The sequence below is a fragment of the Punctularia strigosozonata genome (genome assembly GCF_000264995.1).
Source record: "Punctularia strigosozonata HHB-11173 SS5 unplaced genomic scaffold PUNSTscaffold_8, whole genome shotgun sequence".
In the NCBI taxonomy this organism is placed as follows: domain Eukaryota; kingdom Fungi; phylum Basidiomycota; class Agaricomycetes; order Corticiales; family Punctulariaceae; genus Punctularia; species Punctularia strigosozonata.
In genome coordinates this window covers 756755-771327 of record NW_006767440.1, presented here as the reverse complement: position 1 = coordinate 771327, position 14573 = coordinate 756755, and the positions used below count along the sequence as shown (strand labels likewise).

Below are 14573 nucleotides of genomic sequence, written 5' to 3'. Positions count from 1 at the left end.
CCTTTCACGTGCATAGGAACCATCTGTGCGCGTAGACACCACGCGGATAGCGAATATATAGTAATAGCCTGGAGTAAAATAGTCTACTCCTAATACTTTTCGGCAAGAACTGCGTTGAACACTCGTCAGAGGCGCGCGGAACATGGCGAGCGGCATATGACTTACTCAACGTCAAGAGCGACGTCCAACCGGTGAACGGATGGCTAGTGAAGGGCGAGTGTGAACATCGAATGGAGTGATGCATTAAGCCACTCACCTCCGGCGACCCTCTCCGGTGAGAGCGTCGTACTGTTCCCAAACGTAGCCTGTTCGCTTGTACTCCTGAGGGACACGGTTCGATTGGCACCATCCGATCGAACAGAGGGATGTCTGCCCACCTTGTACACATTATTGATTACATTGAGCCTCAGTTCCTGGTAAATCTCCTTTGCCCGCGCTTGATGCGGACCCTCATGAGCCGCATATGTCTGGAATCGGCATCAGCCGTTACCCCTTTCTCATCGTATGGAAGCCCTCGTCGAGCTCCACGACTTAAGTCTGCGCGACACGCACCTTGTGCAGCGCGCGGAGCGCGAGGTAGTTCATCTGGATCCATATCGGGCCCTTCCAGTAGTTCTCTCCCTGGCCGAACTCCGGATGAGACGCAGACAAACTGCGGAGACCATACGGCGACCAGAGGTGCTCCGGATCACGGAGCAAGTCAAGGAGCGCGCCGAGATGCGGGGAGGCCGGATCAAGGATCTCGAGCAAGAGCGGGAAGAGCGAGAGGTATCCCCGATGGCAAACGTGATATGACTCGTCTGCGCGACGCGATCAGCGGCGACGATGGAGAGGTACCGGAAACAGAGCTCACCATCATCATTCACGCCGGCGTCGCAGTACATCTGCTCCTCCTCGTTCCAATGCAGATCTGTCGCACTCGCCCATCAGCATTTCCATCCTAGGGTATGCCTCGAACATGAACGCACCGTCGATGTTGTCCACGATCGCCTGCCGGATCTCCGCGTAACTCGCCGCGTCGTCTGTCTCACCAACAAACGCGGCGATGTCGTGCATCGTACCAGAGAAGAACGCCATCCAGCTGATGAGGTCGAGGTGTAGCTCACCCGCATGCGGCGGCCCGCGCGGGTAGTCGTCCATCCCGCTCGTCAACACGTGCGACGCCGAGCGCCCTCGCCACCGGTAGCTTTCCGTACGCGACCGGGCCTTGCGCGCGTACTGCTTGATCTGCCCGCGCTGCGTCCGGCGGAACCACTCGTAGTGACGCTTCAGCGGCGCGTAGATGCCACGGAGGAAGTCCAAGGCGAGCTCGGGTTGCGCCAGGTAGCGTGAGGATGCGAGCTCGGCCGCTGAGGCACGAAGAGGCGTCTGTGCCGCGGGGCCACCAAAGTCCATGCCGAGCTCTGCGTCTGAGGGCCCAGCGGCGCCGGCTGCCTTAAGGCGTTCAATAAACGCGGTGACAGCCATCGTGAGCGTCGGCGGGTTAGCGTACGTAGGCACCTGCGTCTGGAACTCCGCGGGGACCTGAACAGGTCGATAGTCAGCGAGGTGAGAATGGAAGACGGATAGGCTGACCTTGCTGCGGGCTTCCTCACCAAGGATCTGCTCGCGCGCAACCCAGCCGTTCTCGTCGATAAGGCCAATCCAGTCCTTGAGAATCTCCAAGCTGTCCGATTTGTAAGACCGCCGAAGAATTGATCATTGCAGCTTTCAGGCTCACCTGAAGTCAGTATCGTAAGGGCCGATATGCAGAAGGTGGAAGCCTTCGTCCCTGATACGTTGGCTCAGCAACCGGATTCCGTCTCCGCCAAAAGTAAGATGCGAACCAGTAGAAGCCACGCGGGAAGAAACTCCTGCTCGGCGTTGCCGTCAGCAGCGCCCGGGGTTCAGTGAGCCGCGCGCCTCCCTTCTTCTCCTTGCGCCGTCCGCTATTCTCGTCCTCGTCATCATCGTCGCTGATGGTGAGCTCCGGCTCGTCGTCTTCGTCCCACTCGTACGCGAAGCCCTTGTCTACGATTGAAGTGCCGTAGAAGTAACCAACACCGCCAAGAAGATTCGCAGTGATTTCCTTCGAGAACGTTTTCAGACCGTCGATATCCGCGTCCGCAGGCAGGGTTGCCGGGTCGATGGGGAATGTGGCCTCGAAGTGGGCTTCGACGGATGCTGTCAGCGAGGCGATACCCGCGTCGAGGGTAGCTCCTGCATGAAGGCTCATCAAGGATTGCTTCGATTTCAACCAAAGATGCAAGCTTACCACTCAGTTTGCCCTGACTTCCCGCGCTCTTGCTCTCGAAGAAGACGTCGAACTCAAACGGCCCTTCGAAGGTCTTCTGCACCGCGTACACGTTTGAACTAGTGAGGACCTCGTCGGAGAGTTGAAGGAGGAATGCGGGAGCTGGATAGCCGGTCGTCTGGGCGGAGGACTTGTATCGGTCGAGAATGGGCTGGGCGTGCGTGATAATGTCTTGCATGATATAATCTGTCAACATAGAGCGGCGCCAAAGGTGAGCAATCATCGAAGACGTGAACTTATAGGAAGCAGAACCTTTGGCTGTCCACACGTCGCCGGAGGGAATGCGGTATCCCGACACGTGGGTCTTCCCCGCGCGGTTAGCGAAGGACGCGCTGTGTGGCCCGTTCGTGATATGATTGTTCGAGTCGTTGTCGACTACGCGCAAGGTAAATTCGTCGAGCTCGGTGGAGGATCCCGCAAAAACGAGATCGCTTTCATAGTCCTGCAACAGCATTTCATTCAGCGAGGATTCGAGTGATGTGGAATGTGCTTGCTCACATTTTCAGACTCGTCGGTCTCCATGTCTAAGCCTCCAAACCCTTCTATTCCGGCATAGAATATAGTGGAAATCATGCTTGGTCGCCCTGTAGCAGGCATCATTACCACGCTACGCATAGAGTCGTGAACAAATGATACTAACCTTCGTTCAAGGGCTCTCCCTTGATCCGCGCTGCCCAGCTGCCCCCGTGCTCACCCCCAGGTACTTTCAAGTACTCCGTCGTAATCTTCACATTGTTCTTTCCGTCCTTGATCACCTGCACACCGCCGCGGCGCGAGTCGTACTCCGTCCAGGTGTACCCGTCCAGTTGATCACCCTGTTCACAAGAGTGACGAGCCTCTACATCGTCCTCAATAAGTCAGCCCCGCAAGGTATAAGCCTTCGGGAATAAATATGGGACTGACGGCTGACAGACATGTAGTCGTGCACTCCAAACCATACGAGACCCGTCATCAGCGACTGCGGGAGTCGCGGTCGTATGCCGAAGTACAGATTCGGGCGGTAGGGGCCCCAAAGCATCGCCTCCGAGCCATTAGATAATAACGAGGCATCTTGAGCAGTTGCATATGCGATGCCAGAGACGAGGAGCAGGCCCAGCGGGCGTAAAGTCACCATGGTCCACACCGACGCGAACCCTGGGAACTATAAAGCTGGGGATTCCACCGGAGGCCGCGTTGTCCAATTCAGTTCCGCTTATAAGAGCCCTCGGCGATCGGGAAAGTCTAAAGGTAAGGTAGAGCCTGCGATAAAATCCGTCAAGGCGCTCGTCCCCGGACACGTCGTGGTAGCAGCAGTGGCGGTGCTCCAGCGGAAGCCGGCGGCAACACGTGAGCGTGCGCCGACGAGGTCCCAGTCGCTGAGCTCGTAGTACCAATTGCATGAGGGTTGTATAAGTAGTATAATATGGAAGATGGCCGGCGTCTAATAGATATCCTTGTCTTATGTACATGAGGCTATGGACGTGGAGGGTATGTTATCCGTACAATGTCGTTCGTATATGCATGGTCGGTGGAAAAGGTGGGGCAGTGGATGGATGGCGGCAGAGCGTTATAGCTAGAACGACACCTGAAACTCGTCCGGGTCGAAGTGTATCGAGTCGAATTGGAGCGAGTCAAGCCGCATCTCGAGGTTCTCGTCCATGTCGACCTTGCCGCCCGCGGCGTCCTCGGACAGTCGAGATGTAGAGACGGAGGAGCGTCCCATACGGTCCCTGCTGAAGGAGAAACGTGCGACGGGGTCCTTGGGTGTTTCCGGCGGCTCCGTAGACGCATCCGAGACAGTGCGTGAGTCGCGGGACATGAGGATAGGGGAGGTTGGGGAGCCTATGCCCATGTATGAGGAATAGCTGGACGAGGAAGGCGATTGTACCAGTATTTCTTCGGGTGCTGCGCTAGCCGAGACCGTCGCTGACGAGCCAGCCTGAGCGAGCGTCGTGGTGCTTTGGCTGTCCGAGATAGGGATGGTACTGGAAGAAGGGGCATCACGGGTGAATAGCCCCCTGATATTGCGCATGGACAGTCTTCGGATAGAGGGCCCACGCTTGGGCTGAAGGCCTGGGGAAAGAGGGCGAGAGTCCACATTCGCGTCTTGCGCTGCAGGCTCTGATGCAACGTCCATCGCGACGTCCACCATCGATGAAGTACAACTTGGCGATGCCATAACGTCCGACGCTAAGGGAGACTGTGGTCTTGCAGCGGTATCCCCACCGCGTACTGAGTCCATCGAAGAGCGGCTGGCGGACACGAACAGCTGTGACAGCCGCCGAGTAATCGTGCGCGTCGAGTGTGTCGGCAGGCTGTCTGACGCCTGCATCTCTGAAGCCTCTGGCGCGCCCCTCCTTGTCGCCTTAGAGCTCCGCCGAGCGAGCTTCGTCACCGACATCCGCCGCACGGGGCCTGGCCCACTCGATTCCATCTGTGCGTTCTCCACGGGCCTGAACACGTCCTTCACATGCCTTCTCGCGTGTTCTGGCCTATTCTTGGTGCTTGACGTCCCCGCCGTCTTGACGGAGGACGAACCAGCACCGCGCATCGACTTGAGCGCCTGCGCCGCCCGCGCGCGCAAGGTCAAGCCCCTTGTCTTCTTCCAGGTATCGCCCTTCACTGCGGCTTCTTCATCCGCTGCCTCGACTTCCCTCCTCCGTCCTACCCTTACTACCTCGACGACGATATCATCAACATCCACGTCCATGGTCCCCGACCCGGTGACCACCGCATCCGGAGCCGCCCTATCGCCAAAGTACACACTCTGGCGACTTCCCCTCCGGGGCATGACCGCGATCTCGTCGAGCGAACGCGAGTCCGAGCGACGAAACACGGGCGACTCATCGTCGGCGTTCCAGTTCGGGTCCGCCTCGAGCTCGGTCACGAACTCGGCCGTGTTCGCGGGTTCGGCGTGCGGCGCCTCCGAATCGTAGCAGCACCACGGTGGATTATCCTCTTGCTCTTCCTCAGGCGGAATAATGTAGACGCTGGGCGTCGGCGTCCTGGTGCCAAGCGGGTTGCGCGGCGGGCTCGCAGTGAGCACCGCGCCGAGAGTGATCGTAGACATAAGAGGTGGGTCGTCACAGGGTTTTTTTAAGGAATGTAAGAGATCCAGAGCCGGTCTCGGGCAAGTGCAGGCTGATAGGATGGGCGTGCTGATGAAGCGAGGAATTGTTGCAGAACAGAAGGCGGTTTGGCGGAATGAGGGAGTTGAACGATCACGTGAGCGCGCACCTTCAATTTCAGTGTTCTTTAAATTACAGTCACACCTGCATCCATCCCCCGATTGCACTCACGCCTTGCCCTCCCATGCACACCTGATCGATCCGTTGCTGCCGGGATCCGGGATCGCCCCTTGCTGACCACCATTGAAAACATTCAGCGGCGAGACGCCATCAATGGGCGAAACTTGCAACATCACTGGTGCTCAAGTAGTACTCACTGAGTCACTGTACTACGTACCGCGCTTTATGCATGCCTCCTGACTGGGACCGTCCGCGATCACCGCACTCTCTCCTATGTCTTGGATCGGGGTCACCTCGTGCTCACCCCATTCACATACGTAAAGCATGGAAAGATCGAAGATATGCGGCGCTCGCTTTGGCCGCGCTCCATCCACCCGGACAACGGATCCTGCATGTCGCAATGATGGACACGCACTGGCGGCGGCAGCGGCGAGATGCTTGCTGAGGTTGCAAGGATACCGGACCACGATACCCATTGTATCGCGCTTGTCTACACCACCAGGAGCAAGAGCCTCCGAGGACTGGACGTCGAACCATGTATCCAAGCAGCAATCGTCATTCCTCATCGAATCTACAAATAGCGGCGTAGCCCTTTGGGACTGAAACATGTAAATTGTAAGAAACTTTCATAAGGTGTATGGTACCAATCAATAGTGAGTATTGCTATTAGTATCAGTTTCCGTACTTAGCACTGTCCAATTGTGCATTCGTGTTTTGTTTTTCTCTGGATAATCCATGTATACATTTGACCCATCGGGTACGAGAATTAGATGCAGAAAGTCTGATTCCTGACGTGTCATTCGACTGTGGCTGAGCAGCCAATACGATACGCGGGGCACTCCGGGCACTCCGAATGGGTCATAGGCAGCACGGGTTGTCGATGACAGAGTTGATGCATGCTTGCTAAGATCTAGAAAGACGATGACCACACCGTAGGCGATCGGTCCGCTGCCCCCGTCTATATCCGCATAGGTGGAGGACCTCGGATACACTGTTTGCGTGCAGCACGACGAAGAGTCAATCGTCGAGTTGTGATCGAGTCAAGAGCACTGTTATTCGGGCGAGGCGACATGTGAGCTACCAACAAAAGTCTATCCGAGAGAACGGTACCAGTCTGACGATAAACGTTGTGTTTAACCCCGTTTGGCTAAGGCCAAGATTAGAGGTTCTCGAAGACATTTCAGATCGGATGTTGGGTTCCTGCTGCTTAACACTGGCGGTGCGCGACAGAGAATGAGAGGAAACCCCGTAAGGGCAGTTATATCCATGCCAGGTATTAGTCATCTCTATGCAAATCGGCCCATGCAGCTTGGGCTTTCGCGCGACGCGTTTTCGCGTCCTCCCTGTTTTTGGCCGCCCTGTCAAGTCGCTTTAAATCGTTTCGTTAGCTCCGACTAGGATACAACCGGCGCGGAGGGGTTCTCACCTCTTGCCTCAGGCACATATTCAAGTCATGCTTGATCTGGTTGCATCCTCCGGTCCAGTAAAGCCAGGAGTCCGCGTGGCACTTTTCCAGCGCGTCGAAAAACGACTTGCACACTGTGCGACCGGATTCAGTCAGCGCCAACCCGTTTCCGGTGCCCGATTCCGTGACTACGCGCCTAACTTCTTGTCTGAGGATTGCGGGTGCATGTATAGACGGTCCCGGTGGGATGCAACCTCGCTGACGTTCCCTGGGTCTAAGGGCACAACTCGGCTTGCTGACCGACGTGCACCGTCGGGATTGGTTCAAGTCCGGTTACCACGACCACAAAGCGAGTAACGTGAGCTGGAACGGCGAGCCTTGTACGGACAATCGGCGGGAGCGATTCCCAAGCAAGGGGTGCAAGCTCAAAAGGCGGAGGCGCGGGCGGACGGGCGTGGGTAAAGACCCCGGAGATCACCCGGCGCGATGCCGTTAGTCACACAGATAACTCGGACCGCTCGCGACATCCTTAGTCTCTTCATCCCCTCTCTACACCCACCGTCGCGAGCAGCCATGTCTTCGTTTACCCCAGAGCCCACGGACGACGTCTGCATTGCGACCATCCGCACCCTCGCTGCCGATGTTGTTGGCAAGGCCAACTCTGGCCATCCTGGTGCGTCGGTTCACAGTCCATACCATCGTCGCGAGAACCGGCGCTCATTGTAGCGATCCAGGTGCCCCCATGGGCATGGCCCCGGTAGCCCATGTCCTGTTCTCAAGGTCAGCTCTCCAGGCTGTAGATCGCCTGAGGTAGTTACTGATCAGCTGCATAAGGTTTCTCAACGCCAACCCGAAGAACTCCAAATGGTTCAACCGCGATCGATTCGTGCTTTCCAATGGGTACGCCTGCGCATACTGACGGCGATCTCATCGCTAACAGCTTCCTTCCCATAGTCATGCGTGAGTGCAATTTTGCAACAGACAGGACTACGATTCCAACGCGCATCTAGTTGTGCTCTGCAGTACATCCTCCTCCATCTACTCGGCTACAAACTCTCCATGGACGACCTCAAACAGTTCCGTCAGCTTGATTCGCTCACTCCCGGTCACCCTGAGGCAGGACACACCGATGGTAACGTCGAAAGCTGCGATCTACTGCGGACGCTGACCATTTTCTGTAGGTATCGAGGTAACTACTGGTCCTCTGGGTCAGGGTTTTGCCAACGCTGTCGGTCTGGCCATTGCCCAAACGCACCTCGGAGCTGTCTACAACAAAGATGGCTACGATCTCATCAACAACTACACTTACAGTGAGTTCCCTATATGCAATCCTGCCGATGAAATGCTAATCGATCGCAGTGTTCACCGGCGATGGTTGCTTGATGGAGGGTGTTGCTAGCGAAGCTGCTAGTCTTGCGGGTCATCTGCAGCTCGGAAACCTCATCGCTGTAGGTTCGATCTATATTGTCCGACTGCTTCTGCTAATTCTCGTATACAGATCTACGATGACAACCGTGAGTGTAGAAGCTCGTCCCGGTGCCTGACTAACCCCCGACTCAGACATCTCCATCGACGGTGACACTGCTGTTGCGTTCACTGAGAACGTTGAGCAGCGCTTCCTCGCGTACGGCTGGCAGGTCCTCCATGTCGACAACGGCGATAAGTGAATACCATGAATCATGACTTGAAAACTTCCTCACGCGGCCTAGTGACCTCGCCGGCATTTATAACGCCATTGCTGAAGCCCGCAAGGAGAAGAGCAAGCCTACCATCATTCGTCTCCGCACCACGATCGGTTACGGCTCCAAGCAGCAGGGCACTCACGGCGTCCACGGCTCACGTTTGTCTCTTACCCTTCCGTCCCACCAGCACATGCTCACGGCTTGCGGTCTACAGCGCTCAAGGCCGACGATATAATCCAGCTCAAGGCCAAGTTCAACTTCCCGACCGACCAGGCCTTCCACGTCCCGAAGGAGACCTACGACACCTACGCCGCCGTCGCCGCGCGCGGCGCCAAGCTCGAGTCCGAATGGAACAAGCTCCTCTCCGCCTACTCCGAGAAGTTCCCGAAGGAGTATGCCGAGCTCACCCGCCGCATCGCTGGCAAGCTCCCCGACGGTTGGCAGAAGAGCCTGCCCGTGTACAAGCCCTCCGACGCGGCGCAGGCGAGCCGGAAGCTCAGCGAGATCGTCCTCACTGCGATCACGCCCGTGCTACCCGAGATGGTCGGCGGCTCGGCCGACTTGACTGGCAGCAACTTGACGCGGACGAAGGCGATGGTCGACTTCCAGCCACCGAGCACCGGCCTTGGAAACTACGCTGGCACGTATATTCGCTATGGTGTGCGTGAGCATGGTATGGGCGCCATCGGCAACGGTCTCGCCGCGTACGGTGGTATCATCCCCTTCGTCGCGACTTTCATGGTGAGCACGAGAATTGATACACGCGTCGAACGCCTTCTCAACTTGCCCTAGAACTTCGTGTCGTACGCCGCCGGTGCCGTCAGGCTTTCTGCATTGAGCCATCACCAGGTGATCTGGGTTGGTGAGTATTCATTCTCTGCTCAACGGCCGATCAGGGCGCTTAATATCATTACGTAGCAACCCACGATTCCATCGGTCTCGGTGAGGACGGCCCAACCCATCAGCCCGTTGAGACAGCGGTGCACCTGCGCGCGATCCCCAACCTCGCCTTCTGGCGCCCGGCCGACGGCAACGAGACCTCGGCCGCGTACCTCGTCGCCCTCGAATCCTCGCGCACGCCGTCCGTGCTCTCCCTCTCCCGCCAGAACCTGCCGAACCTCGAGGGGTCGACGATCGAGCGCGCGAGCAAGGGCGGCTACGTGCTGTACGAGGTCGACAACGAGGACCTCACAATTGTCTCGACCGGGAGCGAAGTGAGCATCGCGCTCGCCGCGGCGGGCAAGCTCAAGGAGCAGGGCATCAAGACGCGCGTCGTCAGCTTGCCGTGCTGGCTCGTGTTCGACCAGCAGCCGGAGGAGTACCGGCTTAGCGTGCTCCGCAGCGGCGCTCCCATCCTCTCGCTGGAGGCGCTCTCGGTGCGTACCTCGTAGTGCGTCGACGCATACGACCCCCTCTGACAATATCTGCTTATCACAGACCGTCGGCTGGGCCAAGTACAGCCACGAGCAGTACGGTCTCACCGGGTGGGGAATGTCGGCGCCGTACCAGAAGATTTACGAGCGCGTGGGCATCACCCCCGACAGTACGTTTTCCCTCCAGGATGGCGCTTGCGCTAGTATTGACATCTCCATTAGACATCGCCGTTGTTGGCAAAAAGGTCGTGGACTTCTACAAGAAGAAGGGCGGTGAGGTCATCTCTCCGCTCGTGAAGGCCTTTTAGGAGGGGTGCATTGCGAATCTTCTCAGGACCTTGGGGTTTAGTGAAGCATCGATAGAAATTGTAACCTATTCCTCGCTTTGAATGTGCGCATGAAACAATGGTGGATAGCACTCCCGAGTTCGAAAGTAAATGGCCGTAAATTATAGGATGACAAGCGCAAAGTATAATCGCAGGCCGGTGATTGGCCCAACAGCGGTAATTGTCTAATATGCCATGACCGGCGTCTACTTCGTGCGCTTGACCTCCAGAGTGTCCCAGATCTGCCGCTCGGTCAGCTCCTTCTCCACATCCGCGACGTGAGGTTTGAGGTAGCGAACATCCTGCAGCAACGAGATTCAGTCAGCCTCGTGTGCAGGGAACACTTATGACTGCGTTAATGTGGGATGATCGGTACGCACCTCGCTGGGCTTCGTCCATGCCTCCTTCGGAAGATTCGTGTGCAGGATGCTTTGTTGCGACGCCCGTTTGAAACGATACGCGCGGTCGTAAGCTTCGCGAGGAGTCAAGCGGCGGACAGCCTGGAATCCGCAAGCAGGTTAGTCATCGCACTAAAGGAGGAAGCCGGCATTGGCATCGTACCCGCTCAACGGGCTCGTTCTCCTCGACCACTAAACATACTGTCAGCTGAGCGCAGAGCAATGCAGACGGACGGACATACGAAGGTCATCGTATTTCAGGCCAACTTTGCGGTACCCGGCGAGGTCAGCGTACCAATTGGCGATGGGCTTAAGCCAGGAGTAGAGGGTGCGCGAGGCGCGCACTTGCGACGCAAAGGAAGGTCCGAGGGCGCCGAACATCGTTGGAGTCGATGAAGAAAGCGGGCTTGTCACTGTTCCGGACGACGCCGAGGTTTCTCGCACATGTTCCCACGGCTTTCCCTGATTTGGATGTGACCGTTTATAGGGGCGATATCAGTAGATGGTCGATTACAGCAAAAGTATAAGATCGCCAACGCGCCCGAGGCAACGTGCATAGATCGTCTATCAACTCTCCACCACCACCTACTACCTCCTACTACACGACGCCATGGCCCCCAACAATGCTGAGCGTACCTACATCATGGTCAAGGTACGCGTGGTACTCCTTGAGCTTTTGACCGGCGACTAAAGCTTGTTTCGAAAAAAATAGCCCGATGGTGTCCAGCGCGGTCTCGTTGGAAACATCATCGCGCGCTTTGAGTCGCGCGGCTTCAAGCTGATCGCGCTCAAGCTCGTTCATGCCACCCCCGAGCACCTCGAGCTCCGTACGCCCTTCTAGACTGCGATGTTATAACATCTTAGCTGATCCATAACACAGACTACGCTGACCTCAAGGGCAAGCCCTTCTTCCCCGGCTTGATCAAGTACATGGCATCCGGCCCCGTTGTCGCCATGGTTTGGGAGGGTCTTGACGCCGTCAAAACCGGCCGCTCCATGCTCGGTGCTACCAACCCCCTGGCCTCTGCTCCGGGTACTTCATTTTCTTCTTCACAGTAGCACTGGTAGATCTGAGATAAACTTAGGAACTATCCGTGGCGACTTCGCCCTTGCTGTCGGCCGCAACATCTGCCACGGCTCCGATTCCGTCGAGAACGCCGAGAAGGAGATCAAGCTGTGAGTCCTGAGCATGGTTTTGGGTTGATTCATATATCCTCATTCAAATCCTCATCTTTAGGTGGTTCCCTGAAGGCGTCGTCCAGTACGAGCACAACCAGGCTGCCTGGATCTTCGAGTAAACGCGGAATTGATCTTCCGGATTTCAGTGTAGGATTTCGGGGTATGGCGTATGACAATGTTCTTGATGCGTTCGTGAACATAAAATCAACGCAGAGCTTTACGACACGCAGCGATCCAAGTGCAAAACACCAGATGAGATATGTAGTACGCGGGCGAGCCATTTATCGACGGTGTGACACATATTATAAGCGTGACAGGATTTGCTACGCGCGTGACGCGACGTGTTCAAGCGGGAGATAGCACATCTCTCCTTCCACGTACTGGCGTGCGGTGCGGCAACCGGTTGTTCCGCTATTGGGACCGCGCCGGAAATATACCTACCTATCTACCCACCTACCTTCTCCTCAAGGTCTCACTCTCCACGGCTTTGCTCGATGGCTTTGCTCGATCCTGTATTCCCTGGACCTCGATGCGTGCACCAACTACATTCACAGCCTGACGCACTTTGGCGTTTCACCGCAGAGTTGCGCAGTTGATCGAGGTGGAGACTTGGGAGAACTCCCATCGGCTTTCACCCATATGTATACGCCGGACGAGCGCCCTCTCTGCGGCGTCGGCCGCATCCGTTCTCTCGGGCGAAGCTCCTCATGAGATTCTTCCACCCGGATGGTACCACCTCTATCAAGAGAGTCGTCGGTGTCTTCCGTGGACGGTCCGCGAGCAACGGGATACGCCGACTCCCATGAGCCTGGAGCGATTATACCTGTTGCTGGGCTCGCCCGCTCCTCGTTGCACCGGCTCTCACCTTGAAGCTCCGCCATTCTAGCACAGTACGAGTTATTCCCATGTTTCGGGGCCACCGTCAGGCTTTCCAAATGGTTGTGGGACAGTCCCGTCCGTTCGGTATACCTCCCCCCTCCCCCTTCTACACCCCCAAGTCGGCCTACGGACGGCTTCAATACTTTTTACGATCAGATCTGCCAAATGCGGCTGATCGCGTTCAAGAGGCAGGATGGGATACACGTTCTGAGAATGGTGCTAGTCATCGCAACGATGCTCAGCCTCGCCCTAGCTGTTTCGGGTATCAAAGGCGATAAGTTTTGCGGCAACTTGATGTGCGTCGCGGCGATCGTCAACGGCTCTACCACGACATGTAAGGATTCGATTGTATAGTTCGGCATAGCATATACTCACTCTGTGTGTTTTCCTTCTGATAGATGGTTTGACGTCGCTGAATCAGCTCGGTTGGATGGCCATGGGCTTTGGCCCCGTGATGGCCAACACGTCCATGGTCATCGTCTGGCCGGACTCCGATGGCACTATAGTGATGTCCCAACGAAAGGCCCCGGGCGAAGTCGAACCCTCTCCGGACCCCACACCTCTTCGAGGCGTCGCGACCCTACTGACACAGTCTATCGATGTCTGTAAAACCGTTCATAAACAAGCAGATTCTCGCTGACAAGTTTCCTCTTCAGCTTACTGAATCCACACCAGTCGTGTCTTTCACCGTTGCGTCGAACTCCGACGCAAGCGAGGACTTGATCTGGGCTTATGGTTTCACCCCGGTTGACTCCTCAGATCCGAATGCGCACCTTCTCCAGCACCAGGATGCGGGTAATTTCACTCTGGATTTGACGAAGGATTTAGCGCCAACGTCCACGTCTGGAGCAACTGCGTCGTCATCCACCAGTAGTCAAAATCCTGCTCAAACAGGCTCCAAGTCTTCTGGCGGCTCAAACATTGGCGTGGATCGCTCTCCGAGATACCGTGCGATCATGCTCGCTCACGCCGCTCTTTCCGCCCTGGGATTCACGCTACTCCTACCCCTCGCCGGACTGGTAGCTCGGTGGGGTCGAGTATATACCCCATACTGGTTCAAGACTCATTGGTTGCTCAATGTGATCCTGGGCATGCCAATCATCACCATCGGGTTCATACTCGCACCCCTCGCTGCGGCCGAACGCGGCGGGGCTCACCTGAAAGACGCGCATCAGGTATATCCCATTGTATCCTGGCGGTGAGACCATCGAAGCTCATGCTAGCGTGCAGATCGGAGGGGTCTTGCTTTTCTTGATGTATGTTGCCCAATGCACGCTGGGTTATTACATCCACGCTCGCAAACCCAGAGAACGTGCTAGACAACATCCACCACGCAATATTCTCCACATTATATTCGGCCTGACTACCCTCGGCATGGCTTTCTGGCAGGTAAGGCGTTCTCGGGACGAAGATGCGATCCGCATTTCTAATCAAACGATGCAGACCAGAACCGGATTGACTATCGAGTACCGCAAGAGATCCGGCACTCCCCCGCCTGCCTTCTTCGCTGATCTCTGGATCATATGGATAGCGGTTGGTCGCGTCTCTCTCCATCACCTGCATGCTCGGTTGATGTCTTGTTACCGCGATCCAGATATTCGTCATCCTCTACGGCGCTGGCTTCATTCTCCTCCGCCGACAACTCATCCAGGAACGCCTCGGGTTCACCCTTCCACTCCTTTCGGAAACGCCGCCCATGTCTCGCGTCAATTCGCGGTACGACCTCCGGGGAAGCTCCGCCACGAGCACCTCGAACGGCATCTCGCGCATCTTCGCACAGGACGACGACGGGACGCACGACGTATACAGCG

General features: G+C 56.7%; 6 protein-coding genes across 6 annotated transcripts; 3 read left to right on the top strand and 3 right to left on the bottom strand.

Moving 5' to 3' along the window:
• Positions 1-4: 4 nt before the first annotated feature.
• Positions 5-3407, bottom strand: PUNSTDRAFT_70269 (glycoside hydrolase; the record flags this gene model as incomplete). Its single annotated transcript, XM_007384835.1, has 14 exons — positions 5-203; positions 257-321; positions 387-467; positions 553-800; positions 854-910; positions 969-1524; positions 1576-1666; positions 1721-1771; positions 1827-2199; positions 2255-2479; positions 2546-2735; positions 2792-2877; positions 2934-3131; positions 3197-3407. The coding sequence occupies 14 exons, from the start codon at positions 3405-3407 to the stop codon at positions 5-7; spliced, it is 2631 nt and encodes an 876-aa protein (XP_007384897.1).
• Positions 3408-3771: 364 nt separating this feature from the next.
• PUNSTDRAFT_121035 (uncharacterized protein) lies at positions 3772-5388 on the bottom strand. Its single transcript, XM_007384834.1, has one exon. It carries the CDS (start codon positions 5340-5342, stop codon positions 3846-3848), a length of 1497 nt encoding a protein of 498 aa, XP_007384896.1. The 5' UTR covers positions 5343-5388; the 3' UTR covers positions 3772-3845.
• A 785-nt stretch (positions 5389-6173) lies between these two features.
• On the bottom strand, positions 6174-7340 carry PUNSTDRAFT_121034 (uncharacterized protein). Its single transcript, XM_007384833.1, has 4 exons — positions 7122-7340; positions 6947-7059; positions 6631-6889; positions 6174-6569 (listed from the first exon to the last, which is right to left on the bottom strand). The coding sequence occupies exons 1-3, from the start codon at positions 7150-7152 to the stop codon at positions 6797-6799; spliced, it is 237 nt and encodes a 78-aa protein (XP_007384895.1). The 5' UTR covers positions 7153-7340; the 3' UTR covers positions 6174-6569; positions 6631-6796.
• Positions 7341-7488: 148 nt separating this feature from the next.
• PUNSTDRAFT_88454 (transketolase) lies at positions 7489-11101 on the top strand. Its single transcript, XM_007384832.1, has 18 exons — positions 7489-7598; positions 7660-7705; positions 7760-7825; positions 7880-7885; positions 7936-8057; positions 8107-8235; positions 8285-8373; positions 8424-8439; positions 8486-8588; positions 8635-8765; positions 8822-9348; positions 9400-9469; positions 9526-9983; positions 10045-10150; positions 10203-10608; positions 10687-10806; positions 10868-10896; positions 10947-11101. Exons 1-15 carry the CDS (start codon positions 7499-7501, stop codon positions 10286-10288), a joined length of 2055 nt encoding a protein of 684 aa, XP_007384894.1. The 5' UTR covers positions 7489-7498; the 3' UTR covers positions 10289-10608; positions 10687-10806; positions 10868-10896; positions 10947-11101.
• A 173-nt stretch (positions 11102-11274) lies between these two features.
• PUNSTDRAFT_103888 (nucleoside diphosphate kinase) lies at positions 11275-12167 on the top strand. Its single transcript, XM_007384831.1, has 5 exons — positions 11275-11356; positions 11417-11531; positions 11585-11737; positions 11790-11880; positions 11942-12167. The coding sequence occupies exons 1-5, from the start codon at positions 11315-11317 to the stop codon at positions 12000-12002; spliced, it is 462 nt and encodes a 153-aa protein (XP_007384893.1). The 5' UTR covers positions 11275-11314; the 3' UTR covers positions 12003-12167.
• An 802-nt stretch (positions 12168-12969) lies between these two features.
• PUNSTDRAFT_40215 (uncharacterized protein) lies at positions 12970-14154 on the top strand (the record flags this gene model as incomplete). Its single annotated transcript, XM_007384830.1, has 4 exons — positions 12970-13096; positions 13161-13363; positions 13419-13937; positions 13993-14154. Coding segments are annotated over 4 exons (1011 nt in total), but the record flags the coding sequence as incomplete, so codon positions are not given.
• Positions 14155-14573: the final 419 nt, after the last annotated feature.